General features: G+C 48.1%; 3 protein-coding genes, 1 non-coding gene and 1 pseudogene across 4 annotated transcripts; 1 reads left to right on the forward strand and 4 right to left on the reverse strand.

The window, feature by feature from the left end:
• The first annotated feature begins 6,946 nt into the window (after positions 1-6,946).
• LOC119349151 lies at positions 6,947-11,128 on the forward strand. The gene is made up of 9 exons (XM_037617160.1): positions 6,947-7,226; positions 7,835-8,062; positions 8,324-8,537; positions 8,653-8,762; positions 8,841-9,040; positions 9,577-9,680; positions 10,075-10,262; positions 10,360-10,559; positions 10,709-11,128. The coding sequence occupies exons 1-9, from the start codon at positions 6,962-6,964 to the stop codon at positions 10,916-10,918; spliced, it is 1,719 nt and encodes a 572-aa protein (XP_037473057.1). The 5' UTR covers positions 6,947-6,961; the 3' UTR covers positions 10,919-11,128.
• Positions 11,129-11,203: 75 nt separating this feature from the next.
• Positions 11,204-11,276, reverse strand: TRNAK-CUU. The gene has a single exon. It is a non-coding gene; the product is annotated as a tRNA-Lys (tRNA).
• A 1,072-nt stretch (positions 11,277-12,348) lies between these two features.
• LOC119349152 lies at positions 12,349-15,047 on the reverse strand. The gene is made up of 3 exons (XM_037617161.1): positions 14,826-15,047; positions 14,014-14,124; positions 12,349-13,907 (listed from the first exon to the last, which is right to left on the reverse strand). The coding sequence occupies exons 1-3, from the start codon at positions 15,045-15,047 to the stop codon at positions 12,582-12,584; spliced, it is 1,659 nt and encodes a 552-aa protein (XP_037473058.1). The 3' UTR covers positions 12,349-12,581.
• A 2,322-nt stretch (positions 15,048-17,369) lies between these two features.
• Positions 17,370-18,050, reverse strand: LOC119310241 (annotated as a pseudogene).
• A 5,335-nt stretch (positions 18,051-23,385) lies between these two features.
• Positions 23,386-27,639, reverse strand: LOC119349153 (hexokinase-2). The gene is made up of 9 exons (XM_037617162.1): positions 27,362-27,639; positions 26,027-26,177; positions 25,768-25,950; positions 25,499-25,573; positions 25,230-25,385; positions 24,834-24,932; positions 24,633-24,763; positions 24,113-24,194; positions 23,386-24,010 (listed from the first exon to the last, which is right to left on the reverse strand). The coding sequence occupies exons 1-9, from the start codon at positions 27,622-27,624 to the stop codon at positions 23,669-23,671; spliced, it is 1,482 nt and encodes a 493-aa protein (XP_037473059.1). The 5' UTR covers positions 27,625-27,639; the 3' UTR covers positions 23,386-23,668.
• Between the last annotated feature and the right edge of the window lie 51 nt (positions 27,640-27,690).

Consider the following 27,690-nt stretch of genomic DNA (forward strand, 5'->3'; position numbering starts at 1 on the left):
AACTCTCATCCCCCGCCTCCTCCGTCACCGGCCGCCATCCATTTTTGCGGCGACTCTTCCTCCAGCTGTCGCCGCCTCCACATCCGCCCAGCAACACCGCCACTGTCCCCAGACGCGCGCCGCCGCCGGGGAGCAAACTGGTTCCCGCCGCCGCTTCCCCCACCGCACAGCCACACAAGACTAAGAAGACGCCTCGCCGCCCCCGCCACATATGACCGGCACGCTCGTCGGACGCCGTCACACTCTTCGGATGCCGGCCGGGCAGCTAGCTGGTCTGTGCGCGCCGCGTCTCCCCTCGCCGGCAGTCTCCTTCTTCGACGCCCGCAAGTTGTTCGACAGTTTGCCAAGGTACGAAAATGGACTCCGCCGACGAGTTCTTTTTCCACAATTTCATTTGCGACTCCGACGATTCGTCGTCCGATGACGAGGAGGAGATATTGGCTGCCGTGTTGGTCCATCACCACCTCAACAACCAGCGACCGTTGTTCCGTGGCTCAATTCTAGGCCACCTTCCGGCGTTTAATCGTAACCGAGAGAGCGGGCATTTCCTTCTCTGGAAGGACTACTTTGATACAACAAACCCGTTGTTCAAACATCACCAATTCTGCCGCCGGTTCCGTATGAGTAGGCATGTTTTCAACCGTATTAGAGAGGGAATGGTCGGCTATGATGACTACTTCGAGTGCAAAGAGGATGCTGTCGGCAAGATTGGTTTCTCCTCTTATAAAAAATGCATTGCCGTCATCCGAATGCTTGCATACGGAGTGCCCGGTGATCTCATTGACGAGTATGTCCGTATGAGCGAGTCTACATGCCTAGAGTCCCTGTATAAGTTCTGCAAGGCTGTGATTGCTGTGTTTGGCCCTGAGTACTTGAGAGGCCCACAGCTGCAGATACAGCCCGTTTGTTGGTGATGAATGCTAGCAGGGGCTTCCTGGGGATGCTTGGCAGCATAGACTGCATGCACTGGGAGTGGAAGAACTGCCCTTCTGCTTGGCAAGGGCAGTATAAGGGACATGTCAGGGCTTGCACTGTCATACTAGAGGTCGTGGCGTTTCAAGATCTCTGGATCTGGCACTCTTTCTTTAGCATGGCTGGATCACACAATGATATCAACGTGCTTCAGCGCTCGCTGGTGTTTGCTAGGCTTGCCGAAGGCAACAGCCCACCGGTGAACTTTACTGTCAACGGCCATAACTATGACAAAGGATACTATTTAGGTGACGGTATCTATCCTTAGTGGACCACTATTATAAAGACAATACCCGACCCTGTTGGAGAGAAAAGGAAAAAAATTTCCCAAGAGCAAGAGAGTGCTAGAAAGGATGTCGAGCGTGCCTTTGGTGTTTTGCAATCTCGCATGGTGTTCTACACCATAAGGCCTCCCCCTCCCCCAATAGTATTTTTTCTCAAACATATAAACCTTTTTTCCATTTCTTTTTTACCTTTGGCTTTGTCTTTGTTCTTATCTTTTGGGAAAATAAATGAATACTTGTTTTGCAATTCAGTTTTTTGGGAATGTGACCTGTACAAAATTTATTTATTTTGAATTATAAGAAACTATGGGAGGTGATGACTGCTTGTGTGATCATGCACAATATGATCGTAGAAGACGAGCGCCCGGAACGTCTGTACGATCAAGACTTTTAGTTTCAGGGTGAGAATGTTGTACCTGAGCATGAAGTAGCGGCAACATTTAAACAGTTCACTCAGTTTCATAAAGACATGCGTGATTGGGAAACTCACGTGCAACTGCAAAATGATTTGGTCGAGCATATGTGGACTCATGTTGGCAACCAATAGATATATCTACTTTTATTCGCTCGTAAAACTATGTGAAACATTTTTATTTTTATTTGGCCGACTATACTATTTATTTGGGCGGACTATATTTTCATTTCACAATATGTTGAATGCAATGCAAAATTGGGCGGCCAGCCGGCCACGCCTGCACATATGGGTCGGCGCGTTACGCGCACTGCCGACCCATATGAAAAACAGGACGGACGCCGGGCGGGCGGCCGACCCAAACAGACAAAAAACGGACGAAATCGCTGTTCATTTGGGTCGGCCCGTTGGAGTTACTCTAATATTTGAACCTGGGTGAACGGATCACTGAATTTCCTTTGCGACGTGCAATGCAGTGAACAAAATTCCATGGGGATGTAGTAATCACGAAGTGGGATGCGATGGCCAATAAAAAATAATTTCGGGTACACAGTACACCCGGCCACAATGCAAAGAAAAGAAAAAACAATCAAAAATGGTTCGTTCGTTCGTTGGCTCGCTTGCTTTTGCCGTTCGCTCCCACGCCCAAAACGAACGCTTTCGCTTTTGCATTAAGCATCCACATGTACTCCCAGTGAGTGCCATGTACTCCTCCGAGGCCATGTTCCATGTGGCCACCTCCCCTCGCCAAATGGCACCGCCCACCGCCACACCAACGCTAGTCCATCATCACAATCATCATCTCAACCGGCGGCAGGTGAGGTCATAGAAGGTTGGCATGTGCACTTCAGTGGGACCGAATGTCATCTCAGCGATACCGAGTTGCTAGGGTTTAGGCAATGGCTCTGTCAAGTGTATCTCAATGAGTCTGGATAGAAGTGGTTCAGTGGGACCAAGTTTAATTTTAGGGTTTTGGACACATAGAAATGTGAGGGTGTAGCTGAGTGTTTTGGAGCAATATCTCTAAGCACTTTGAGCAAATAGTGCATGATCAAAATTCCATCCCCTTTTAGGTGGCCTTTGTTTGGGCTACAACTACTAAATTCAGATTCTAGGCCTTCTAAAATCAGAAACTCAAACAAAGACATCAATTTCTATCTAGCTTCACGCAATATATGATTTTGAAAAACGTGCTACCAGGCAAGGGAATCCCGCATCAATGATTTTGATGATTCGGTGAATTCTGCAACTTCCCACAAAAGAAAACGATTTGTTTTTAGCTCTTACCCCTATTTCCTGTTAGAATTACAACAAAACTGTCACTCTCATTTCAGTCTCCACTCTCCACCCTGTGGGCCGAGTCAACTGACGCCCGAACCCCCTCGTCTTGTCTGTCTCCCTCCCCATGGCGGCCGCGACGTCGACGATGGCAGTGGAGGAGGCACGCCTCCTGTGGCTGGAGGAGCAGGCGAAGCACGGCGGCGGCGGTGGATGCGCCTGGGAGTACCTCTCCTTGCCTGGAGGATTCGCGCACGTTGCCCCGCCCTCGTCCTCCTCGGCCTCTCCCCACTGAACGACGCCTCCGCCCGCTCCCCTCACAGATCTGGCACATGCTTAGCCCCACTAATCATGGGGACACCAAAGCGTGGTTCCTTCAGGATCAGGTTAGATTAGCACCTGCATGATTCAGTTGCAGAGGGAGACACCACAACGTGGATTAAACTAGATTTTGGTCAATGTTTCCAGCTACTTGCTGGGAAGAGTTGATGCTTGTTTACCGTTAGTTCAGACCCAGTTAGGTCGCAATAGAGTTGGGATGAGCCTAGCTCTACCCTCTGGACGTATGGATCATGATGATCGTTTAAAGTTCTTGAGACTTCATAGCGTCATACTCAAATTTTAGGGATATTATTGACATTGCACAACACCTACAGTTCCTACAACTACCCAACAACAGGGTAAACAAACAATCAGCTTCTGATACTCAGGAATCTACAGCCACAACTGACTTTTAGGAATCCACAACCGTGGTGATTCTCAGGAATATGTAGCCCAAACAAAGGGGGCCTTGATAGTATTGGCTTTCTATGGACTCAATGTGATCTTGGATCACAAAAAATGTAGACTATTAAAGCTTTTGCCATTGCTTTGTCCTTTGCATTTGAGGGGTCCACATTCACATCCCATAGCCATGCCTAGATTGAACTTTGATGCATATGTTGTTATGAATTACCAAAATCACTAGGGGGTTAGTTGCAGTTTCAAGAAGCGCCGCCATGCAACTGCACTGTCAACGGGCACGACTACAACATATGGGTTACTACCTTGCCGATGGCATCTATCCTCAATGGGGACGTTTGTGAACACCATATCTGATCCCCATGGCAACAAACGAAGCCACTTTGAAACAGAAGTGGCTAGGAAGGATGTGAAGAGGGCATTCAGAGTGCTCCACGCTCGTTATGGAATTGTTAGCGGAGTTGCAATGATGCGGGGAACCATAGACTTTGTGGTACCCGATGAGATATTGTGTCATTGCGCAAAATATGATTGTTGAGGACGAGGGTGAAGCGGGAGCCGAACCCATGATTTTGAGAAGGCCGGAGAACAAGTCCACATTTTGGAACAAGATGTAGATCAAACTATGAATTTTCTATAGATGCATCAGAATCTTTGAAATGAACATGTGCAAGTGCAACTACTCAATGATCTTGTGGAGCATATGTGGACCCACGATAAAAATCAGGAAGAAAACCAAGGAGTTTATTGTTTGAATTGTGCACTTCAAATAAATTTTATGCTTGAACTATGTATTTTCACTACGAATAAATGTAATTTACCTGTGATATTCACATGAATTTGAGGGTTTCCATATGAGTGTGGTTGTCCGATAGGACATATGAGGGATGACCGATCACTTTCTATGAATGCGCCCGAACACGTCCGCGGATGTACTTGAGACTAGATTATCTACGTCCAACCGTAGATACTCTTAATTAACGTAGCATCTCAGCTAAGTACTAGTGCATTGGAAGAGGACGATAAAATGTCTCAAGAACAAGTACACCCAAGATGCACAAAAAGCAACCGAATAAGTTTTGTTGGTTCACTTGCTTTTGCCGTTGGCTCCCACACTCAAAATGATTTCGCTTTTGCATTAAGCGTCCACACATGCCCACGTGCTCCATGAGTTCCAAGTACTCTTCCTCTCCTAGCCATGTCCCATGTGGCCACGTCGCCTCGCCAAATGTCACCCCGTGCTCAGCTCAATTAGTATAGTTGCCACAGCCATAAAAAAAATAGACAAATTGCAGCATAATTGCACTCTAGTTGACTTCAATAATTGAGTGCGTGTGTTAACATGGATCAGAAAACATGTGCTTATTTTCAATTCGACCGGTGCAACAACCTCCTAGCCTTGCATTAGTTAGCAAGGTAGGTGTTATATATGAAGCTCATACCTTTAGTTGTACCAGTAAACCAAGAGAACAAGACCAATGCAACAAATGCGATCAGCTGAGTCTCTGAGGTCACCTAGAGTAGTGTGAAAGTGTAGATAGTAGAGATGGGGGTGGAAGGTATCAGCAAAATGTTGACCACACTGTCCAATTTAGATTCTCCACACGTATGAACAATTGTGCTCGTAGCATCTTAGGGGCTGTTTGGTTCCTAGCCACAATTTGCCAAGCCAAAATTTGGCAGCCACAGTTTGCCAAACATGTGTTTGGTTTTTGCCACACTTTGGCTTACCACACTTTATTGCCCCTATGTTCCACTTGTCAAAGAGACAATTTTTTTGCCAACTTTTGCCAAAGTTTGGCGTCCAATTTCTTAGCCACACTTGTGTGGCTTGCCATACTTGTGTGGCTAGCCACACTTTGGCTTGGCCACACTAATCTCCACACTTTGGATTGGCAAATTCTCCAATACATAGATGTCTACGAGCACAATTGTTCCTTCATGAATAGGACACATGCATACAATTTGCTCTTTTGCGCGTCATTGACATCTTAGCATTAGGGACCTCGCGTGCAACTTTCAGTTTTTTTTCGTGATTTTATATTTCACGTGAAAATGGACAAAAATGGTCCTTTTCTAAAACTTCAACGTCCCAAAATATTTTCGAAACTGGCTCTTTTCGGAAACATGTCGCTACCACGACGCCCTAACTTCGGGCGTCATGCAAAAAGGGGCCAGTTTGTGAAAAAAATCCAGACCGGGGTCATTTTGTGTTGAAGTTTCAGAAAAGGGTCAGTCTTGTCGATTTTCACGGCATTCTCCCTGTGATACAAATCCGGTAATTATGAGAACGCTTTGTGTCGAACCATTATCATGTGTACTGTAACTACGAGCGCTACTTCATATTCGAACCTGGGTGGACGGCTCACTGCATTCCTCTGTGCCGCGAGACGTAGCGAACAGAATTCTGTGGTAGGGATCTAGCCACGGAGCGGGATGCGATGGCCGATAAAACGTCATTTCAGTTCGGGTGCACCGTACGCCCGGCCACAATGCAGAAAAGAAGCAACAAAAAGGGTTGGTTCGTTGGTTGGTTGGCTCGCTTGCTCTCGCCGTTCGATCCCACGCGCAAAACGAAAGCTTTCGCTTTTCCATCAAGCGTCCACACGTGCTCCCAGTGCTCCCAGGCCATGTCCCATGTGGCCACCTCCCCTCGCCAAATGGCAATTGCCACCGCCACGCCAACGCTAGCCCATCATCACCGTCATCATCATCATCAAATAACAATTTTCTCAACCGGCGGCAGGTGAGGACGGTGATAGATACTACTGCACCAGATCCGGCCCTCCTCGTCGGCGGTGGCGTTTTACCCAAGCCGCTTCACCCACAATTCACCCGTCGGCAAGGCCAAGGCGGCAGGCGACGACGACGAGAGAGAGAGAGGGAGACCACACCTGCACACCAGTGCGGGTGGGGCAGTGGGATTGGGAAGGAAGGAGGGAGGAACCGTCGTCTCGCCTCGTCTGGTCTGCCCATCCCCAAGCCCTGCCCACGCGCTTCCATTCAGAGGGAAGGGAGGATCACATGCTCGCTCGCGGGCGACGCACACCTACCAATTCCGGAGCGAATCGTCGCCCCGTCGCCGCCACCGCCACCGCGCCGCGCGCCTAATCCCCACCCACCCGGATCGCCCGCTCGCGCGTTAAGTGGCCAAGCTCCTCTGCGCGCGGGCGGCTTCGCCGAGGGAGCCATCGGCCCTCCGCGGATCTGATTGGGCCGCGCGCGATCTGGGCATCGAGGGGATGCGGGGGGCGGAGGGGCGGGGGAGGAGGCGATGAGCGGCGCCGCCTCGCTGGGGCTGCGCACGGGGAGCTGCGGCACCCTGCCCGCGCCGGGCGCCGGCGCCGCAGTCCCCGGCGGGAGGAAAGCCCGGGGCTGGGGCCTGCGCGCCGGCGCCGGCGCCGGCGGCGGGGACAAGGAGCGCCTGCAGCTGCTGCACCGCGCGCTGCGCCTCGTCGGCCGCCGCGGGGCCGGCCTGCTCCTGCTGCTCGCCGTCGCCTCCGCCGCGCTCTTCTGCTCCCTCTTCGCCGTCGTCAAAGGTAATCCCCTTTGACTTTGGTCTGGATTTTCCGCTCTCCGCTCCTGGCCGCAGCGAAATGTTCTGCAGCTTGTTCGGGTCACGCGGCTGGCGTTTGTAAAATTCGATTGGTTTTGGGAATTTCGTATGGTTTAAAGTTAAACAATAGTAGAATGTTGTCCGTGCAGATTGTGTGACCCTCCCCACGTCTTTAGTATTCTTCTCTATCGTTTGACGCTGTAGGTAGCTGCTGACCACTTGCTACTGTTCTACCCATTTTGGTTCATGCTTGTCATAGTTCTCGAGGTCTGAAACATTCATTTCAAATGGGCAGGGTTTAGCTCCGCTCAGCTTTTGTAGGTCCAGTCTTAGATGACCTCACCCACCTGTAACCGAATGAAATAATCAAATTGTTGTCCAGATATCAAACTCGTTTGCTGATCAAAACCTTACAGGGTACCTGCAGCTAATGTGCCACGCTTTTCTTAGGGAATATTCCAACATGTATTCTGCCCAAGAGTTAATAATTCAAAAAAATGTTGCTTTATAATACAATATAAATGGTGTCACAAGGTATGGTCACTGACCTTAATTGTTTTTTTTGTTTTGTTTTCTATGATCATTTTTCAGATGACAATACTTCTTCAATTATCATTGCTAGCAACTACGAAGTCACGAATGCCATCCAGAATTCTGTATACCCCAGCACGACAAGGCCTCTGATGATGTCCAATGACCACAACAAATTCGAGCATCCAAATCGGCTTCATCTTTCACCTGGAAACTTTACAAATCATCCTTGTGAAGGTTTTGCAGTTCCTCCTATCCTGTTTGATAAGAAACGAACTGGGCCTCGACGTAAGCTTAGTTCTTTACATTTTTTTTTCTACTCCCTCCGTTCTTAAATATAAGTCTTTCTAGAGATTCCACTACAGACTACAGACGGAGCAAAATGAGTGAATCTAAACTCTAAAGTACATCTATATACATCCGTATGTAGTCCACATTGAAATCTCTAAAAAGACTTATATTTAGGAACGGAGGGAGTACTTAGCATTACAAATTTTTTTGTCCCAATAATGTACCTTGTCGTCTGATCTCTTCTCACCCTCCCTGCAGCATGCCCTGTTTGCTATGTCTTGGTAGATCAGGCATTTGCTCTGATCCCTGTACAAGCTTCGCCATCTCCTGTCCTTGAAAACTTAGATTATGCCTTGGAAGACAGCGTCACTGCAAATTTCTCAAATCCGGGCTCTGCATTTGGAGGGCATCTATCTCTGGAGCAGAGAAATAAATCTTTTGACATTACCAATTCGATGACTGTCCACTGTGGGTATGTTACATGCATATGCAGTTCCAGAATTCCAGATTAAGTCCCTAGCTTGTCCAAAAGTCTTTGAACTCTGAAATGTGAATACCGATTGACATTGTTTGCGCTGTTTTATCAGATTTGTTAGAGGAAAGAAACCTGGCCAAGGTACCGGATTTGACATCAGTGATGATGATCTGCTAGAAATGGAGCAATGCCGCGAGCTTGTTGTAGCTTCAGCCATTTTCGGTAACTAGCACTGTTGACCAATAGTTGTAACCTTTATTGCACTCAATTATCTGCTCACAATTTGATACCGTTGTCCAGGGAACTATGATATGATACAACATCCAAGGAATGTCAGTGAACTGTCAAAGGCAAATGTGTGTTTTTATATGTTTGTAGACGAAGAAACAATGACTTATGTCAAGAATTCCAGCTCACTGTACAAAGATAATAAAGTTGGCTTATGGAGGCTAGTGGTTGTTCGGAACCTCCCTTATGAAGATCCAAGGCGCACGGGGAAGGTGCCTTTCTTATGAACAGTAACCTTTGCCAGCTACTTTCTACTTGAACATGCAGTCACAATATGAACACATCATATCAATTCATGATAAATTAAATACTTAAATCAAATATTAACTACATGAACAAAGCAAGTGAGGTCTGTAAGGTGATCGTATGCATGGCAAATTTGTTGAGGGGCTACTGTGCAAAACATGCCTTTGTCTTCAGTTGTCTCATATTTTAACCAGTTTACCAGAGATTCAGAATCTGATGAATTGCTGATTTGCCTTTACCTGGTTCCTTAAACCTTACTCCGTTTCAGTTTTGGGACCATTTTATAGCCTATGAGCTTGGTCGTTGAGACCACTTGTCATCATGCAAGAGATTGTAAGTTTATGACCTGATGTCTAAATGAGTATTCTTCTAGGAGGTTTTAGTTCCAGCATTTTAAGTAGTTCAATTGAAGAAATCTAGCAATTAATGCCCTACGACAAGTTTATCTGTATCTATACATTGTAATGAGCATGTTGAATGACCAAATACTTTATTGGTGCAGATTCCCAAGCTTCTGCTCCATAGGCTATTTCCAAATGTAAGATTTTCAGTTTGGATAGACGCAAAGCTTCAGCTTGTTGTGGATCCTTATTTACTGCTTGAGAGGTATGGTTGACGTAAAGAGCTTGGTTTATTATGTGTTATTTTTGGTGAGTCTGTTCTTAAGGAGAAAGCTTGTTGTAGATCCTTATTTTGCTGCTTAAGAGGGGTATGCTTGTTGTAAAGAGCTTGATTTATTATGTGTTATTTCTTGGTGAGTCTGTTCTAAAGGTGAAAAATCTGCCAAATAGTATTTTTTTAAACTAAAATCTGCCAAATATTTAGTCTTGTATCAAATGTGGGCCTGACATATTTAAATCAGTGGGGTTAGAGAATGGCCCGATTTATCCTCATTGTAGTATCGAAATTGCATACATCCAACTGTTATCTTGCGCATCTATTGTCCCTGATGCTCCTGTCACATGTACTGTTGAGCCTGACTGTTTATTCTACCAATCAGGTTTCTGTGGAGAAAGAATTCTAGTTTTGCGATATCTCGGCACTACAGACGTTTTGATGTGTATGAAGAAGCAGAAGCTAATAAAGCTGCTGGAAAGTACGACAATGCATCAATCGATGAACAAATAGATTTTTACAGAAATGAGGGCCTAACACATTATTCTCCCGCCAAGCTTCCTATCACAAGTGGTCAGTGAACTCACCGGAGTGTAAATCATGCATCATTCATGCCCTGTTTGGTTTCTCATTCTCAGACATCAATCTTTGCCTTTTGCATTGTGTGCAGACGTCCCGGAAGGCTGTGTGATCATCAGAGAACACGTCCCCATCTCGAACCTCTTCACATGTCTTTGGTTCAATGAAGTTGACCGTTTCACCGCCAGAGATCAAATCAGCTTCAGCACCGTCCGGGACAAAATAAGGGCTAAAGTCGGCTGGATGCCCCAGATGTTCCTGGACTGCGAAAGGCGCAACTTTGTTGTCCAGGTACTACATCTTCCCCGATTCCATCTTTGGCCACGGAGCACTTGTTGCATGAACACCCACCTTGCGGTTACCCGCACGTCTCAACTACTGAGCACATGGGCTCTTGTTAATCTCATGATTTACCTCTCTTGTCGTCGACATTTCACCAGGCATACCACAGGGAGCTGCTAGAGCAGATGATCGCGTCCGGCAGGAACACGCCTCCCATCGCCGTCGAACCATCGCGGAAAATCAGACCGGGTAGCAGCAGGAGAGCTCCCCCGTCGAAGAAGCCTGTCGTGAAGCGGAAAAAGGAGAAGAAATCGAGCTCGCGGAGGCGGGCCGTGAAGCCGGTTACATGGGCGATGGATGCTGTGTGACGGAGGTTCACCGGGATGGACGGGCTTCTGTGACTCGATAGTTGGGTGTGACCGTATGTATGGCAGCTGGTGCCACTAGGTTGGGGGAGGGAGAGAGAGGGGGAATGGAGGGTTGTAATTTTTTGCCGGCCACGAAACGAAATTTGTTGATAGCCAATTCTTCATTGTTGTTGTAAATAACAGCGGAAAGCAGTATCATTCAAAGGTAAACTCAAAGGTAAAAAAGCTGGCACTAGGCAATCTGTTCTGTGAGGTGTAAAAATAGTTAAAAAAAACAATGGCATGCGCCCACCGTGGGGCTCGAACCCACGACCACAAGGTTAAGAGCCTTGCGCTCTACCAACTGAGCTAGACGGGCTTGCTGCTGCTTCACTGAGCTAGGCCTATTTGGAATGGAACCAGTTACATTCTTCTTTCCCAGGCTAGCCAAAAGAAGTGAAGCTGATCACCTGGAATACTGCAAGTACCTGAAAGCAGGTTGACACATGGTCAGCCTGTACCACTCCAATTAGTTTGGGACCCGTTTATCTGGCGAACATTTGCTGCGGACAACACCCCAGTTGCAATGCCAACATAACTAAAATTGCCATGCAATTTTGAGGGATTTGTCACGTATGGAAGGGAAAAAAATGCTAGTGACGCAGTGTAGTCTTTTTTTCTTAATTGGCATGCGTTTGATCATGATCCAACAGCTTTTAGGCCGTTTGCCAGGAGCTCCCTCCCAGCGAACGTTCACCGGTTAGATATACCGTTAGTTTAACAAGTTAGGACTTGGTATTGAACATCAGCCACAGATTCGAAGTTATACTTTTTCTGTTCCAAAATATACTTCATTATGAATGAATCCAATGAAACTAATTTGGTGTTATAGATGTTTGCATATTTTTCTATAGACTTGATCAAATCTTAAAAAGTTTGACCTAGGAAAAAGTTAAAACTTCAAACATTTCAGAACGGGGGGGAGTAAATAATACTCGTTCATTTGCATGGCTTTTCTAGAATTAAAGTTATCTCGTAATAAAAGACTTCTGTTATACTATGTTGCAGTTAACCAACGTGACCTTCGATTGATTTCACGATAAATCATGTTAACTGATGCTAAGCGGCACCGGCCACTTTGCAGCATCAGTTTTCTTCCCAGGTTTTGCCTCAAAATATCAAAGCAAGAGCTCTTTCAACTGAGCTAGACGGGAATCTAGTAAGATTAACTGCATATCAACCATGCTTGTTGTGGCACATCTCGGAACGACGTAAAGCGCATAAATAAATCACCCAGAAAAGCACATCAAGCCTTTTTAGCAGTATGTTTTATTAGCCACCGATTTCCTTGTAGTATAGAACAAACACCCTGTGACTGGGATGAATCGACAGTTCAACACTGCCCATGTCTACACAACAACAGTTTTCGCATCGCAAAATGCACAAGATAATCAGTACAAAATGCATATTTTTTGTGACACGGCCAATCTTATTGAACACAAGGCGGCGAGAGCCCGCGAGACTCGGAACCCGTTGCTGATCCATTTACCACTGCAGTTTTGGCTCTGGGCACTCATACATGATTTATGGAGACCGTTATAGACAATAGGGATGGGTTTCAGTCTCCAATCCCACAGCTACAGCGCCAGAAAGAAACAAGTGCCCTCCCTGCTGCTACTCTGAATCATTCAGCCTCCTCGAGCATGTCGATGAATCTCCTCCCATCTTGCTTCTGGAAGACTGACCTGTCTAGGTGCAGCTCGTTGGTCGAGACCGCCTCGAATCTTGCCCAGAGCTCCTTCTTGAGAGTGGTTTCGCCGGCGTGCCTTCCCTTCAGGTTGGTGCTTTCCAGGCCTTTCCAGGGAGTGCCAACCAAGGCCCTGCTATGCACTGCTGGGGTCTGGATGAGTTTGTCATCTGGAAGCTCCTGCTTTCCCTTCAGGTTATTGCTTTCCAGGCCTCTCAGGGGAGTACCAACCAAGGCCTTGCTATGCACCGACAGAGTTTGGACAGGGTTGCAATCTGAAAGTTTCCGTCTTCCCTCCAGCTTATTATTGCGTTCCCAACCTTCCCAAGGACTTTCTATCAAGGATTTGTTATGCTTTGCTGGAAGGGGAACGGGCTTATCATCTGTTGGACTTGGATCCATTAGCACGCAGGTCTTGAGGGGCGACAAGAACCAATCAAGTGCCACATCGGCTTCTTCCCTTCGGCGCCTGTCTCCGGCAGGTTGATTAAACCCATACAGGTCTGGATATCTTGATGCCAGATCCTTCTCATCAGACAGCATCTCATCAGAGCCTCCAGATGGTGGTTTGTCACTCTCAACCGGTCCAGCACTGAGAATGTCATCCTTACTTGAGCCCTCCGATATCGGTGAGAACACATGTTGCTTACCTCGCAATGCTGTCTTCGGGCATGGAGTAGGCAGTGGTGCTCTCCTGCTCTTCTGAATTGAGAAGCTAAAAGGCGAAAATAGGTTGTCTTCTGATGAGCTTTTCTTTGCTTTGCTAGGATGAGGTGTCGCGACACCAGCCCTTGCTTCCTTTCCTTTCACACTTTGCTCCAGATCAGGGCTGCTGTCATCAGAAATGGTTAGTTTCCAAACAGGTAAATTGGGAAGATTCAGCTCATCCATGCTGGCAGTTGTCGTCAACTGTGCTTTTGATGATTTTGGGCACATGGATGAGCGTGCTTTTGATTTTGGCAATGGTGTCAAGAGAAATAACTGCTTCCCACTGTCGACCATGCATGCCCCGGTACGCCATGAAACAAGAGGTGAAGGCGAGACAATCAGGTCAGTCTCTGGTAAGTTGTTGCTGCTGCTGCAGACCAAGTCTTGTGAAGGTGATACTGCCGGGCCTGCTGGAGGTAAGATGCTGTTGCTAGGAAACAACTTGTCAGTCCCTTTTGCAGCAGATTTTGAACAGGTCTCCATGGTGTGCTTTGAGGCATTTTCACTTTTGGCTGGCGAAGCTTCAAGCGCTTGCTTAAGTCTGGAAGCCCATAGCTGCATAAGAACAAAATGAGTGATGATGAGAGCTGAAAGCATAAAGGGCTCATGCTCATGTCTTATTAGCTTCAGAAAGAATGAAAGACTCGATGACGGTGACCACCTTCAAAGAAGAATTAGTGTCTGACAAGAAGCAACTGAAGGATTCTATCTCTTGTTCCCCTCTTCTGGATATAGTCTGGCATTGGAGGGCGCTGGAGACCAATTTGTCAATCTGATTGAGGGGCAAAAACACGAGAACATTATAAGAACCACCAGATTGGCAAGCTCTAAAAGTAAAGATCTATCTACAACTTAACCGACAAGGACAAACAACAAGAGACTAAGATTCAATCCACATACAGTAAGGTACTACTAATCAATTCCACATAAAACAAGTGACTAAAGTTTCAGTCGGCAGACATAAATATATACAATCTCTCTGTTTATTTTATTTGCAGAAACTGCTCTTCCATCCAATATCAGTCCAGACCAGTGATGATAACAATTCAGAATCGTAGGAAGGACACTCTACGAGGCACACACACACCATGACAGGGTTCCAGATGGGATGCAGATTTCCCACATCCACTGCCTTCGGTTATACAAACACCAGTACGCAAACCCAACCACATACGTTGTCGTGACTGCAGACATCACCAGGAATGAATTCGCTGCCCCAAATCGCCACGGAGGTTGGCCCGTACAGTATTATCCATTCCAGGAATACGAGATCCTAGCAGGATGCCCCGAGCAACGGAGCCCACCCAACCCCATCCAGACGAGCATCGGATCGGATCGAATCGATCCATGGCACCACCGCCCAAAGGTCGAACGAATCACACGGCGCTTCGCATCGCTAACCTACCTACCCAACGAGACGGGGAAAAAATGCGCTACGAGGGTTTCGAGCGAAGGGCGGAGGGAGGGGTCGACCTGGTTGACGAGGCCGCCGAGGGCGGAGCTGGCGAGGAGGAGGCGGTCGAGCGCCGGCTCGGCGGCGGCGGTGGCGGCGGCGGCGGAGGGGGGAGCGGCCGCGGCGGCGGGGGGCTTGCGGCGGAGGGATCCGGGCGGCGCCGGGTGGGGCGTCCGGTTGCCGGAGAGGACGCGCAGGGGGCGCCGCCGCGCCGTCGACTTGGGTCCCTGGCTCTTCTGCATCGGATTGGATTGATTGCCCGGAGAGAGGGGAGAGGGCGAGGGAGGATGGTGGTGGCCAACGGTCGGGAAGGGGGTGGATTTGAAACCCTTGCGGCTGTGCGCGTCGGCGTCGCGGTTTCCAGACTAAAATACCCGCACGAATCTCAAAGCGAGTGGACACGGGACATGAGGGCACGGGGGACGTCGCTTTGAGATTCGTGCGGGTATTTGTGAATCTTCGGTCTAAAATTTGCTTGCCGTCCATTCTGCGTGCACGGATCTCGATGCGGACTTTGTGTCCACTCGTACCGAATCACGAATTGTGTGATCGACCAACTATGCCATTTTTTTTTGTAGTAGCCCCTTCCCCCCTCCCACTCATCTATCCGCAGGGAGCAGGCTTGAGTAGATCTTCGACGTGGGGGTGGGACGACCAGTGCCGGGAGGAAATGCTCGCGCGCTTCTGATTTTGGGTTCGCTGTGCGGTGGAGGTGTAGGGAGGGCAGGTAAGCCATTGCCGACGATGCAATGCTTCTTCTAACGGAAAGGTTTGGCTACTCCTGGGTGTCCACACCCCTTATACTGTTCATCCACTTTTTTCAAGATTCGTGCAATGGGCTGTCTTAGGGTCGCGTCCAGGAAGCATTAGCACGAGTGTGCGGGGTCATTAGCATATTTTACTCATTAGACCCCCTAGGCATACTTGGGAGTAGTAAGTGCATCTCCAACACCGATCCTCAAATCGCTCGCATACGTTTGGATCATGCGGTCGGACGTGTTGTGCCCTGCAAGGCGGTCCTATATCGGTCTGCAGGGCGGTCCAGACACACTTTCTTCCGCAAAGCTGGAGAAAAACGTGAGGGGGGGGGGGCTTTGTGGGCGTTCGGACAACAGCCACGCCCACTTCTGACCACCATGGCCCACCCCAAACTATCCTCCTTGCCCGCGCGCATTCCCGCCTGGTGACAGCTCCTCGCATTCATGCTGTTGTGGAGCGGCTGCTCCACATTGAAGTCGGCCCAGAGCGGACGCGACCTCTCACTGCCTCTGCCATTGAAGCGATGCGCCGGCCAAGGTCACTGCCCGCTGCACGCCTGGCTGAACACGCTTCCTGACCGCATTCAAACGTCTCCATTAAATCTGCGCATGTGCCGAGGAACCTACTCTGGTCACACATTCGTTCATGAGCGGGTCGGTGTTAACCACAACGTCGGGCAAACTCCTGCCGTCAGCCGACTATTTAAAGGAGGTCAGACACCGGACAAGAATCGCACCACTCCGCCTGCTCCCCATCTCCCCCTTCCACCATTTTCTCCATCCTTTCGATGGCATCCGACGAGCAGCAAGAGCAGTTCTCCGGCATAAAAGCCGGCTGGGTGGCCCGTCGAACCCGCCGGATACAAGCCAGGCAACCCGCTGCTCCACCTCCATCGCCTAGCCCGACGGAGCAAATTACCGCTCCAAGCCGGTGTGTGGTTTAGGAACTCGCCGCTACAGCTCACAGAGAAGTGGCAAGTTACTCCAAGTAGGCACGCAGGAGAGCACAGTGGAACGGGCATTGTGGCTGCCATGGATGAGGCCAGACGTCGTGCCATCCCCCGTCAACATATGCGGAACCGCGCCCGATCGACGGAGAAAGATGCGGAAATCGACGAGTTGGTGGCCCCCGCGTCCGCGTCCGCCATCAATATCGAGAAAAAGTAGAACACGGGAGACGCCGCCACTTGGGTCCCTGGAAAGCCACCGCCGGCATGCACAATCGACGACTTGCCCTGTTCAGTGCAGACCAACGCTGACCCTCGCCTCAGCTTCATCGAAGCGGAGTAGGCACCCTTATCCTCCGGCTGAAGTACCCCCCCCCCCTTCCACTCCGGTTGAAGCACCCTCTTTGCCACTCTGGTGAGCAGCGCAGCCGGGCACAAGGAAGATGCGGGGGAAGAATGTACCCCCGGGGCTCCTGGCAGTCCGATGAGCGGGCTGCCAGACATGAGGAAGATAAAGGGATCCGTCGCGGCCGATCGTAAACTAGTGTAGTGTATTCGTCTTGTGGGAGTGGAGCTCCACGCGATCGTACGTGCACATGATTTTACCTTCATAGTAAAATATGTCTAAAATATAAATGTTTCCGTTCCGTTTGTATAAAATCTACCGTGTTTGCATGAATTTCATCTGATTAGTTAAATAATTATTGATATGTATATGGGTAGCGTTGGATGGCCGCCTTCTATGTCCGTGTCCGCGGAAAGGAAATTTGGCCGGTCTCATTGACTTTGCATAGTTCCTCGGTAAGAATACTTCAACAATCACCTCCAGTTCATTCCACTTTATTTATTACGAAGTGCATCAATGCAAATAGCACATCACTACTTTTATTTGCAGCTTCTTTTTTACCGTAGCGCTTGAGCACCGGTTAATTAATTAATCAGTTGTCGCCGCAGTCAACGAACTGGTAGTTGACGGTGAGGTGGCCCTGGGCGACCCCCTGCCCGTCGGTGTCGATCTTGCTGAACACCGTGTCGAAGTCCAGGTCCAGCCCGCCGTTGCTGCACTGGTCGACGATCCTCGCCGTGATCTGCGCGCCGGTCGCCGTGTTCGTCACCTACACGCGCAGGGTCACATCACAGGGGAACGTCGTTCTAGCAGCAAGCCCACACGAGACAAGAGGAAGGAAGACGGACGCTTGAGAAAAGATATTCCTGGTAACTTACCAGGAGGCACTTGCCGCAGGACGCCTGGCCGGTCGGCCCGGCGGGGCCGCAGAAGGCCGTCCAGCCGTACTTGGAGCGCCAGGCGTACGACATGCCGGCGTCCCAGGTGGCGCACTAGGCGCTGGCGGCGTTGAGGTCCCAGTTGATCTTCTCCGGGCTGTAGTAGTTGTAGGTGGCGCGCACGTTCGACGCCGACTGCGCCGCCGCCGCGGCAGCCGCCGCGCTCAGCAGGACCACCGCAAGCGCCATGCGTCCGGCCATCTTTGGAGATGATGATGTGGTGTATGCAACGGGAAGCGTGGCGACTTGGCGGCGATCGAGAGGCTGCCTGTGACTGAACTGAACTGCTTTTGATGGGAATGGCCTTTTGCTGCAGGGAGCATTATATAGAGCTGGGAGTGCGGCGCGCAGGGCACCGCCAGCACTCGCGCGGTGGACTGTTCTTTCTCCACGAGTCCATTTCTTTCTTTTTTCCACATCTTTTGGAAACAAGCGCATGCGTCAACAAAATTTTCATCTGCCAATAAGAGCATCTATAACCGAACCGCAGATACCCGTCTCAAACGCCTGGACGGCTGTCCGGTGTACCCGGACGAAAAATTGCTACCTGTTCCGTGTATTCGGATAAAAAATTGACACCCAACCGAACACCCCATTTTAATCCCGAATGACCAGACTGACTGGCATTCCTCGTATCCAGCTCATATCTGAGACGGATATGGGGAAGCTTGGACGTACCCCGGCACGCCCGCCATGTTGGATCCAGCCCATGCTGGCCTATCTGATACCCCGCATAAGTGGGACCCTATCCACACTCCGGTCGGAACCCTAGCCGTATTTCACTCCACTTCACTCTCCTCCAGTCCAGCCCCCTCCACCCACAAGCTCCCATCCGACGACCTCCCACCTTCTCCGGCATGGCGGGCAGCGGATCCGAATCCTACACCTTCAGATCTGTTGACCCGGAGCTCGTTTCAAGCGGCTCTAAGGAGGAGACGGCCTTCCAACTTGCGCTCCGCCGCGCCCGAAAGGAGGCCACTCGACGGTAGCAGTCATACATCTTCCGTCAAAAATCCACTGTGTCTGCCCAAATGATGCATAGATCCGGCGTGAGGCTTGTCGTCTTCATCAGAGGCGGTGCGGTTTGCCTGACGTCCGAACACGATGACAGATGCACAACTGCTTTGTTGATGCGGCACCACCAGAGTTGGGAGTGCGACACGGCACCACCAGCACACACGGTGGACTTTTCTTTCTCTATGATTTTTTTTCCACATTTTCTGGAAACAAGCGCATGCGTCAAGAAAATTTCCATCTGCCAATAGGAACGTAGATATGCTCCACACTGTTTCGCTGGTTTATTTTGACCACAAGTTTTCTGGAAACAAAATCAGTTTCTTTCTCAATTTTCACCTAATTCGGATCTTTTATATATGTTGGTATTTTCCTGGGAAAAAAAATCTCTTTCTCTTAGTTATAACGCAGGAAGGGCATCCTTGGAGGAGCGGTAAAGTTGTTGCTTTGTGACCACGAGGTCACGGGTTCATCTCTTGAAAACAGGCTCATGCAGAAATATAGGAAAAATCTGCATACAATAGGCTCAAAATGGTCGAACCCTTCTTCAGACCTTGCGCAAGCGGAAACTACAGATATCCACCACCACAAGCCGTTTCATAATTGCTTCTAAGCTGTAAGTTATGGCCTAATTCAAATTAAGTAGGCTGGTAACTGGAAGTATAGTTGGCTTGCTTGTATATCTCTCAGTCTGATATCGATAAGAGCATATATTCAGAAGGAAAGAAAAATAGTTCTTTAAAAGTTATTTGAATATATATTTTTGTGGTATAGTTGGCTAATTTTTTAATAATACATTTTTATTTAATTTTTAGAAATATTACGCCGAATTTTTTTTAAAAAATAATACAGCATTGGTCGACCCGCAGCCGATTGGCTCTGGTGGGTTGCACAACAACGGACAGCCGATAGCGCCCGGTCGGCTAGTGGGCGGTCGACAAGTGTCTTTTCGGCCACGTGGCGGCCGGCGATAGGCTACGCCACGTCGCCCGCTCCCCGCTCGGCCTGGCAGCATGCAGTCGTCTGGGCCCCGGCCGACAGGCCCAGTCGGCCAGTGCGCAGCCGACAAGCCCAGTCGGCCAGTGCGCGGCCCCCATCCCCACCCCTGCGTGGCCACCTTTCTTCCTCCTCTTCTCTTCTTCTTCTCTCTTACCCAAAAATACACAAATTTGTACACAAAACTTAGCCCATTTCTTGGGGTTTTTCCACTGTAGATGTATTCTAGAGAGTTGGGGGAGGCAAGGGAGACCCCGATCTAGTGATGGGGTAGCTCATGGTGGTGATGGTTACCATTTTGGTGGAGGTGGTGGTGGCAGTGGTGGTGGTGGAGGTGGAGGTGGTGGAGGCTCCGGCAGTGTGGTGGATGCTCCGGCTCCGGCTTCGGTGATTGAAGGCCGCCGTTCATCGTTGCTTCACACGCTTCAAGGGTAAAATTCAACTGACATTTTCTCTGTCATAATTGTTCCGGTAGTATTCGATAATATGTTTAGATGTCAATATCTAGTTGTGTGAATATTTGTAGTTGCTCGGTAATATCCATAACATATTTAGATGTTAAGGTGTGGGAATACTTTTAGTTGCTTGATAATATTTCGTAATATATATAGATGTCAAATATTTAGTTGTGTGGATATTTGTAGTTTCTCCAGTAATATCCGTAATATATTTAGATGTGAAATATTTAGTTGTGTGAATATTTTTACCACTTTCGCGGATGGGGGTGAAGGGGCGTTTACATACAACCGGGGCAAAGTGGTTTATGATTGAATCTCAGAGGCATTCTTATCATTTGGTAGATCCTAGTCCATGGCCTATTTCAGGTTCACTCGGAGCTTTGGCAACCACCGTAGGAGGTGTGGTGTATGTGCAGTCTCTCGGAGGTGCTCGGGTAGAGTGTGCGTGCATGTGTTCACAGAAGTGAGTATTGATACGTATGTGTGAGCGTCTGTGTTTGTACTGTGCTAAAAAAATACTCCTGATTGTGATCTGAACCTCGTTTACGGTTTGTATTTTTGTATATGGCCTACGGGAAGTGCTACCGCACCTTAGATGCTACGGTGATACGGGGCACCAAGGCCAATAGCATCACCGGACGTGGACAGAAATGTTTGGAGGTTTTCTACAAAACTCGCACTGAACAAGGCTGACCATTAGATCCACGATCCAATAATCCGTATGATGGTAGCCTACCGCCCATGCATGATCCATCTCTGTCACGTCCATCAGTCAACGCGTTCATGCCATCATCATAATGCCGCTAATGCCTACTCCTCCAACAACTTATATTTAGGAATAGAGGTAACTAGTGGATAACGCGCGCCTTGTTGCGCCGTTTTCATAGATGAACTGTATTTTTCATGCTTGTATTGTGGATATTTTACGCTGTTTGTTTGTTTGTTGGGATATTTGACGTGTTTCTTCATTTTCACTGAGCAACATATCGATATCTTGTCGGCAAGGTTGGGGAGCCCACCGAGCTTGTTGCCGCTGCTGTCGCGCGAGTCCCTGCCTCGTCCACTGCCGCTCTCGAAAAACTTGCTGATGAACATGGACAGGTCCATCTCGCTCTCGTGGTGTCTCCCGAGCCCATCTTCGTCTCCATGTGTCCGTGGCCAAAGCTCGCCATCGGCGATCCCCCGCCCTCGCGTGGTGACACCCTTGTTTAAGACATGGCCCTCCTCCGTTGCGCCCCCGCAGCGCCCGACCATGGCAGGGAACTGAACTCCTTAGCCACCAGAATCATGCCTTTAGTCCCTCCCGCCGAGGAATCAGGCCGTGCGGCAGCCCGAACAAATGATTCTTCGTCTAAACTCGAACGCGAACGGACTAAATCTAGTTGGGATGAGAAGGGAAGATACCCTTGAATGCAAACCCCATGATGGTCGAGCATGTGAACTCGGAGTTCAACAAAGGGATAATGGGGAGATAGGTGCTTGACCAGCATCAACCTCCCTCCAGATCAAGGATTAGCAGCAAAGCAACCACAACAACGTTGAGGATACTGGAGCACGCAAGAGGGAGCGTCCCCGGCGTAAATAAAGAAAGCGGAGGAAAAACCAACCTTGAATTTTAATTTTGAGGCGACGTTGCCGCTTTGCGATTTGTCTCCTACTCCCTCCGGTCTTTTTTAGTCTGCATATAAGTTTTGTCCGAAAAATATCTCTGGTTTGATCAAACTTATAGAAAAATATATTAACATTCACAATAAGAAATCAATATGGTTAAATTCATTAAGAAATGTAGTTTCATAGTATATATATGTTACTGCAGATATTGATATTTTCTAATATAATTTTTGTCAAACTTTATAGTATTTGACTTGATACAAATCTAATACACAAAATATAAAAGGACAAGAGGAGTACGCATGTATTCGTGAATTTTGCTAAAAGGGATACGAAGTAAATGTTTGGCCAACTCACAACCTATTGACTATTGGGGTCCACCTCGTAAAAAAACCTCGAGCGCTCCCAGGCCTCCAATTCCTGGGAGCTTGGAAATTGTAGTGATACATTCCATCTAGGGATGCGAATCACACTAAGGCCTTATTTGGTTCGGAGGATTTTTACAGAAAAAGTATAGGGACGAGAATTGCAAAGGAAAATTTCTTATAGATGCATTCGGTTTGTAGGAAACGCGTACGGAAATTTTGTAAGAATACTATTCATTCCTGTGTTTTTGGAGGAATCTACACATTCACTCAAAGCTTATTTTTACATAGGAACGAGACAAAACAATTCCTTAGGATGGCAAGTGACATCCTATCAACTTCCTATACATTTCCTAAATCCTACATTTTGGTTTCTTTCACGAATGAGGTCTAAGGCCTCATGTGACGGAAGGGGATTGAGGAGGTTTTGAGAGGTGGGGATTTCAGGGAATTTGGTGAATCCATCTCTTCCACCCAATCTCCCCAAATCCCTTTGAACCCCCCAAACCCCTCCAGACAAATCCGACGGCGGGACACCTCCTCTCGGTGGTGACCCAATCCCCCCAAATCCCTTTGAACCCCCCAAACCCCTCCAGACAAATCCGGCAGCGGGACACCTCCTCTCGGTGGTGATGAGGGCGTCGCTTTGCTCGACTCGTTCCCTGCGTGTGCCCTCGAGGCTTGGGAGACGCATGGATAGGAGGGGATCTAAGGGGGGTGGAAGGGATTGGGCTTTGCAAAACAAGCGAAACAAATGGGCCATCAGGGATTAGGAAGGTTTCTAGGCCCTGCGAGGTTAATCCTTTGGCGACCCCCTCAATCCCCTCCCGCCAAACGAGGCCTAAAGGAATTTTTCCTGTAGAAATTGTATCGTCTAAAATTCTTACTGCCTTTTTTCTTACATTTTTCCTTTGTTCCAAAAGAGGCACTTCATTTCTTACAATAGAAGAGGTGGGCTGCTCCCGCTATTTATTTCAAAAAAAGTGTGAAAAAAGAAATAAATTTTGTGTATACCCGCTCCGTCCCGAATTAGTTGTCTTAGATTTGTCTAGATACGGATGTATCTAGACATGTTTTATGTTAAGTATATCCATATCTAGGCAAATCTAAGACAACTAGACAAATCTAAGAAACTAATTTGAGCCACTTCATATTGCCATAACGCCCATTCAGTTGAGATGTTGCAACAATCCACTTGAGGTCACAAAATGCGTCTGACTGGTTTGAAATTTCTGGAGAGCCGAAATTTTTGGCTGGAGGACAGAATCGTCTTCCTGCATTTATACAGTTACAGAGCTACCACTTACTAAGAGACACAGCTCTCCATGGATGCTCCAGCTACACACAGACAGGACCCTGGCGCGACTCGGCATCACTGCTCCTGAGGAACAACCCAACATATATCTATATCCATATCCAGGCTAGGCTCCTCAGACCTCGGCCTCGAGGTACTGAGAATGGGCTGCAGCCAGGAGGGCGGCCCCGATACCTGACCCATCGTTCGCGAGCTTGATGACAACAGAGGAGGATACTTCCTCCCCTAGCATCTCGCGCAGGGTGCTCTCCAGGGTTTCGCTGAAGATTGTGTAGTGCTCGTAGAGCCCGCCGTCCATGGCAATAACCGTCCTGTGCTTGTCGCTGCCCGGGATGTCCCGTCCAAGCTTTTTGAGGACCCCATGTATCCCTGCAGCAGCAAGGCGCGCCCCACGCTTTGCAACGATGTCGCATACGGCCACAACTAGCCGTCTCGTTTTAAGTGAGGTGCCCTGGATCTGCAAAATAAATCAAGGATTTGGATGTGTTCAATTGAGTGTTACCATGAAGGGAATATTTGAGACAAGCGCTAAAATGGGGAGAAATGGTAAGGAGATTACCCCTAGGACATCTTTCAGTTTGGCTCCAACTGTTCTGAGATCAGATGACGTGTCATGGTGCATCATCGACATATGTGGCGTCCTGGATACATCATCTCAAGCTCTCACTCTCTGGGTATATAACTAAAGATATCCCACAGGAAAATGGTGTGGGTGGCAGACAGAATTTATCTGACTTCTTTAAAGACTGGACTGCTGTAAATCTAATAATCAGGTATGAAGTTATGCTTGGCAACTTTTTTACTATGTCAAGTATGTTGCCAATGCATTTCTACTGGGAGCTTATTAGTGGACCAATGCAAGAATTCTAGCCCTAGACCATACAGCCTTCATGGTTACAGTTTTTTTTTTTGGGCGGGTCTTCATGGTTACAGTTTTAGTTCATCTATCTTTCTACCGTAATTCAGCATGGGCAGACAAACACTGTAGCATTTCTGCTTATCTGTGTTCCATACTTTATTATGAAACAGGCCAGATCTGTTGAAGTATGCTGGCAAAATCGAGTTGAGACTACGCGTACCTAAGAATAAATGGGATCTTTAGTTTTGGTGGTATATCATCACCAAAAAGAGAAGCTTCTTCAGTCATCTTTAACAAGACTCTTCTTACAATTTCCCCCAAATACATACCAGAGATCAGCTTTTCATAAATCTACAAAAAGAAAATTAGTTATAGCCAGCAATGAAAGAAAACAACAAGATGTATCTCTTTAGTATGAGACCTGTTCACCAGGATTCAGGCTTTCTGCATCTAATGCTTGATCAAATTCAGTCAAAGGAAGATGGGACGATCTGAAGTTCCCCCATTCCATATTTATTACCTGTGACAAATCACAAAACTCATGACAGTCCTGACAACTATCTCAATCTTAGGAATAGACTAAGCATGTACAAGCAACATGAATTTTGATAATTACAGACGACATGTTGTTTCTTCTCCAGTTTTTCACTATCATCGATTACCTCCGTCCCGAAAAGCTTGTCTTAGATTTGTCTAGATACGGATGTATCTAACACTAGACAACCTTTTTGGGACGGAGGCAGTATTTTCTTTTGGCATCACCATACATTTTTTGAACATCTGTAGTTTTTGCCTTGTGAAGCACAATAACACTCACCATATCTCCTGACTTGGGAAGGAGGCCATGCCATTTAGGAATTGCATTTGCACGTTCCACGTATGCTGCATTGGTACCTGTACCCAGAATTACAGCAGCAACGACATCATTGTCATCATATCTGCCCCCAGCCAATGTTCCTATAGTATCATTTACCTACATAAGATCATGTGGGTACATGTCAGGTTATAGAAAAGATAATCGTTGGGGTTCGGATACAGGATATATAGCACAAATTATCATGTCTCTTTCACAGCAAAGAAACTAACCAATGCTGTCACTTTCATATCAAGCCCCTGACGGTCTAGAGCACTGCTTAATTCAGCCACCACATCTGCGCCTACCTGACTTCACAGCAATGCAGTAACTATTATGTTCCAGATAAATTTGTAAGTTTCAACAACCATAGGTGATACAGGCATAATTTTGAGTAAACAGCATATGTTTCCAGTGACAGGTCAAGTCTTGTCAGCCATTGTTAAGAGTATAATATTAATCTGTGGGGTGTGTATGAGTTGACCCCATAACAAGAACTAACCGTTTCATCAATAGAAAAACCCTTAGTCCACTTGATAAGAGTTCCGGATGCAATTGAAGACTGCTTTACTGGAAAAGAGAAAGTAAAACCAAGTTCTCTTTGCCTTCCCTCAAGAAGATGAAAGTCTTCACCCTCTGAGGCAACAAATTTTGCCAAAGCAGCGGCAATAAAATCAAATAGTTCCTGAAAAAAACATGACATGTGACATACTTATACATTGATCAGAAAGGGTGCAAAACCGACTATGGAACAGTTTTACTTGCGAGGTCCCAGTCATTAAGTGTGCCGGGATTGAGAGCTCATCACATTCTTGCTTCACAACTCGCCCTTCCTTGCCTCCTAGTTGAACACGTAAAACGCGAAAATTTGTCCCTCCAAGGTCAAGTGCATAAAATAGCCCCTTCTCTTGCCTGCCAATGTGGCCCTCGACATATTAGATATATAAATGCAAAGTACTCCCTTCGTAAACTAATATAAGAGCGTTTAGAATACTAAAGTAGTGATCTAAACGCTCTTATATTAGTTTACAGAGGGAGTACAACTGCATGAAATGGTTCGATGATTCACTGGAGGCTGCAGCTCCACATATTAAGTTTATGGCACTTGTTAGTATAAGATACCCTTTGTATAGTGTTTAACAGAAAAATACAGAAAGACCATCAAATGTATGTGCTGCAATTCACCATAAGAACTACAGGATTAAATGTAACCACCACAGCAGACGACTAAAAATTGCTTGACCTTATACACCATAAGACCAATAGACCTTCAGAAACATTTCACTTAAAAGTTGCAAGGCAGTCCAGAACGACTAACAACCTTAGTCCTGTTCGGTTTCAAGTAAAGAACAGTGTGTCTACATCTTGCAGTAACGATATGATCAGTGACTCAATAAGGTTGGCACATCCATCCAACCATAGCCTACACGAGCGAAGTTCCAAGAATTAACTGGCAAGTGGCAGTCTTCCTCCCTCCTAAAATCACACAATATAAGTGATAATGCAAACAAATGTCCCTCATTTTTCTAAGCCCGGCGACAAATTTGCCTCAATCTATTAATAACGCTGAAAAGAGTAGCATGTTTTCCTCGGTTACACAAGCATGCCCAGTTTTTGTTGTTGTTGTTGTTGTTGTTGTTTTGAGATGCACATACATGCTCAGTTGGTACAGAAGCTGTAGACAGATCATCATCACAACAGTAGCACGGCCACTACCTTAAAACGGTCAAATCTACAGACAGAATCTTGCCCATTTCACTGAATCAGGAGCCTTACCCTGCAGCCCATTTCTAGCACAACACGTTAGAGGAGGGGCCGCCGACAGCAATCCCGCAACCGCGGAGCAACCCAGGCGCTAGGCAGCGACAAAAATCCCTAGTGTGACTGCTTCTCTTCTTCGTTTTCTTTTGTCTCGCAGGAACGGACGGAGGAAAAAACAAGGGCAGATCCATTGGACCTGACGACGCTCGCTCGAGGCACACTGGCTCCAGCCGAACGAATTAGGCAGGGCAAGGGCAAGGGAATCTCCCAAGCCTCTGCCCCGGCGGACGTCCCAATCCAAGCAAAGCAGAGGGAGAGGAAGGAGCGCGCGTTACCCCGTGGGGAGGGAGTCGACGTAGCTGATGATCATCCCGAGCTTGCTGCCGCCCTCGGAGGCGAGGCCGGCGTGCATCTCGACGGCCATGGCGTCGGCCACCTGGCGCAGCCGGGGCGGCGGGGCCGCGCAGCGCTCCTCGAGGCCCCGCAGCACGGCCTCGGCGCGGCCCCACCGCTTGGCCTCCCGCATCTGGCGCCGCGCCAGCAGCGCCACGCCCACCGCCGCCGCCGCCGCGACCGCCGCCACCGCCGCCTTCCTCATCGCCGCCTCTGTTTCTGTCCTGATGAGTCGCGCTCTGCTCACGCTCACTTGGTCCGCAGCCCGTCC

Source organism: Triticum dicoccoides, chromosome 1B, assembly GCF_002162155.2.
Source record: "Triticum dicoccoides isolate Atlit2015 ecotype Zavitan chromosome 1B, WEW_v2.0, whole genome shotgun sequence".
Taxonomy (NCBI): domain Eukaryota; kingdom Viridiplantae; phylum Streptophyta; class Magnoliopsida; order Poales; family Poaceae; genus Triticum; species Triticum dicoccoides.

Bases quoted from the DNA above. Each gene is read 5' to 3' on its own strand.
- LOC119349151 (XM_037617160.1), top strand. From the start codon at position 6,962: ATGAGCGGCGCCGCCTCGCTGGGGCTGCGCACGGGGAGCTGCGGCACC. The intron at 7,227-7,834 runs GTAATCCCCTTT...ATCATTTTTCAG, and splicing joins CCTCTTCGCCGTCGTCAAAG to ATGACAATACTTCTTCAATT. The intron at 8,538-8,652 runs GTATGTTACATG...CTGTTTTATCAG, and splicing joins TCGATGACTGTCCACTGTGG to ATTTGTTAGAGGAAAGAAAC.
- LOC119349153 (XM_037617162.1), bottom strand. From the start codon at position 27,624: ATGAGGAAGGCGGCGGTGGCGGCGGTCGCGGCGGCGGCGGCGGTGGGC. The intron at 26,178-27,361 runs GTAACGCGCGCT...CCACATTGGCAG, and splicing joins GTCGACTCCCTCCCCACGGG to GCAAGAGAAGGGGCTATTTT. The intron at 25,386-25,498 runs GTTAGTTTCTTT...GATCTTATGTAG, and splicing joins ATATGAAAGTGACAGCATTG to GTAAATGATACTATAGGAAC.
- LOC119349152 (XM_037617161.1), bottom strand. From the start codon at position 15,047: ATGCAGAAGAGCCAGGGACCCAAGTCGACGGCGCGGCGGCGCCCCCTG. The intron at 14,125-14,825 runs GTCGACCCCTCC...CCCCTCAATCAG, and splicing joins TCGGCGGCCTCGTCAACCAG to ATTGACAAATTGGTCTCCAG. The intron at 13,908-14,013 runs GTGGTCACCGTC...GTTCTTATGCAG, and splicing joins ACACTAATTCTTCTTTGAAG to CTATGGGCTTCCAGACTTAA.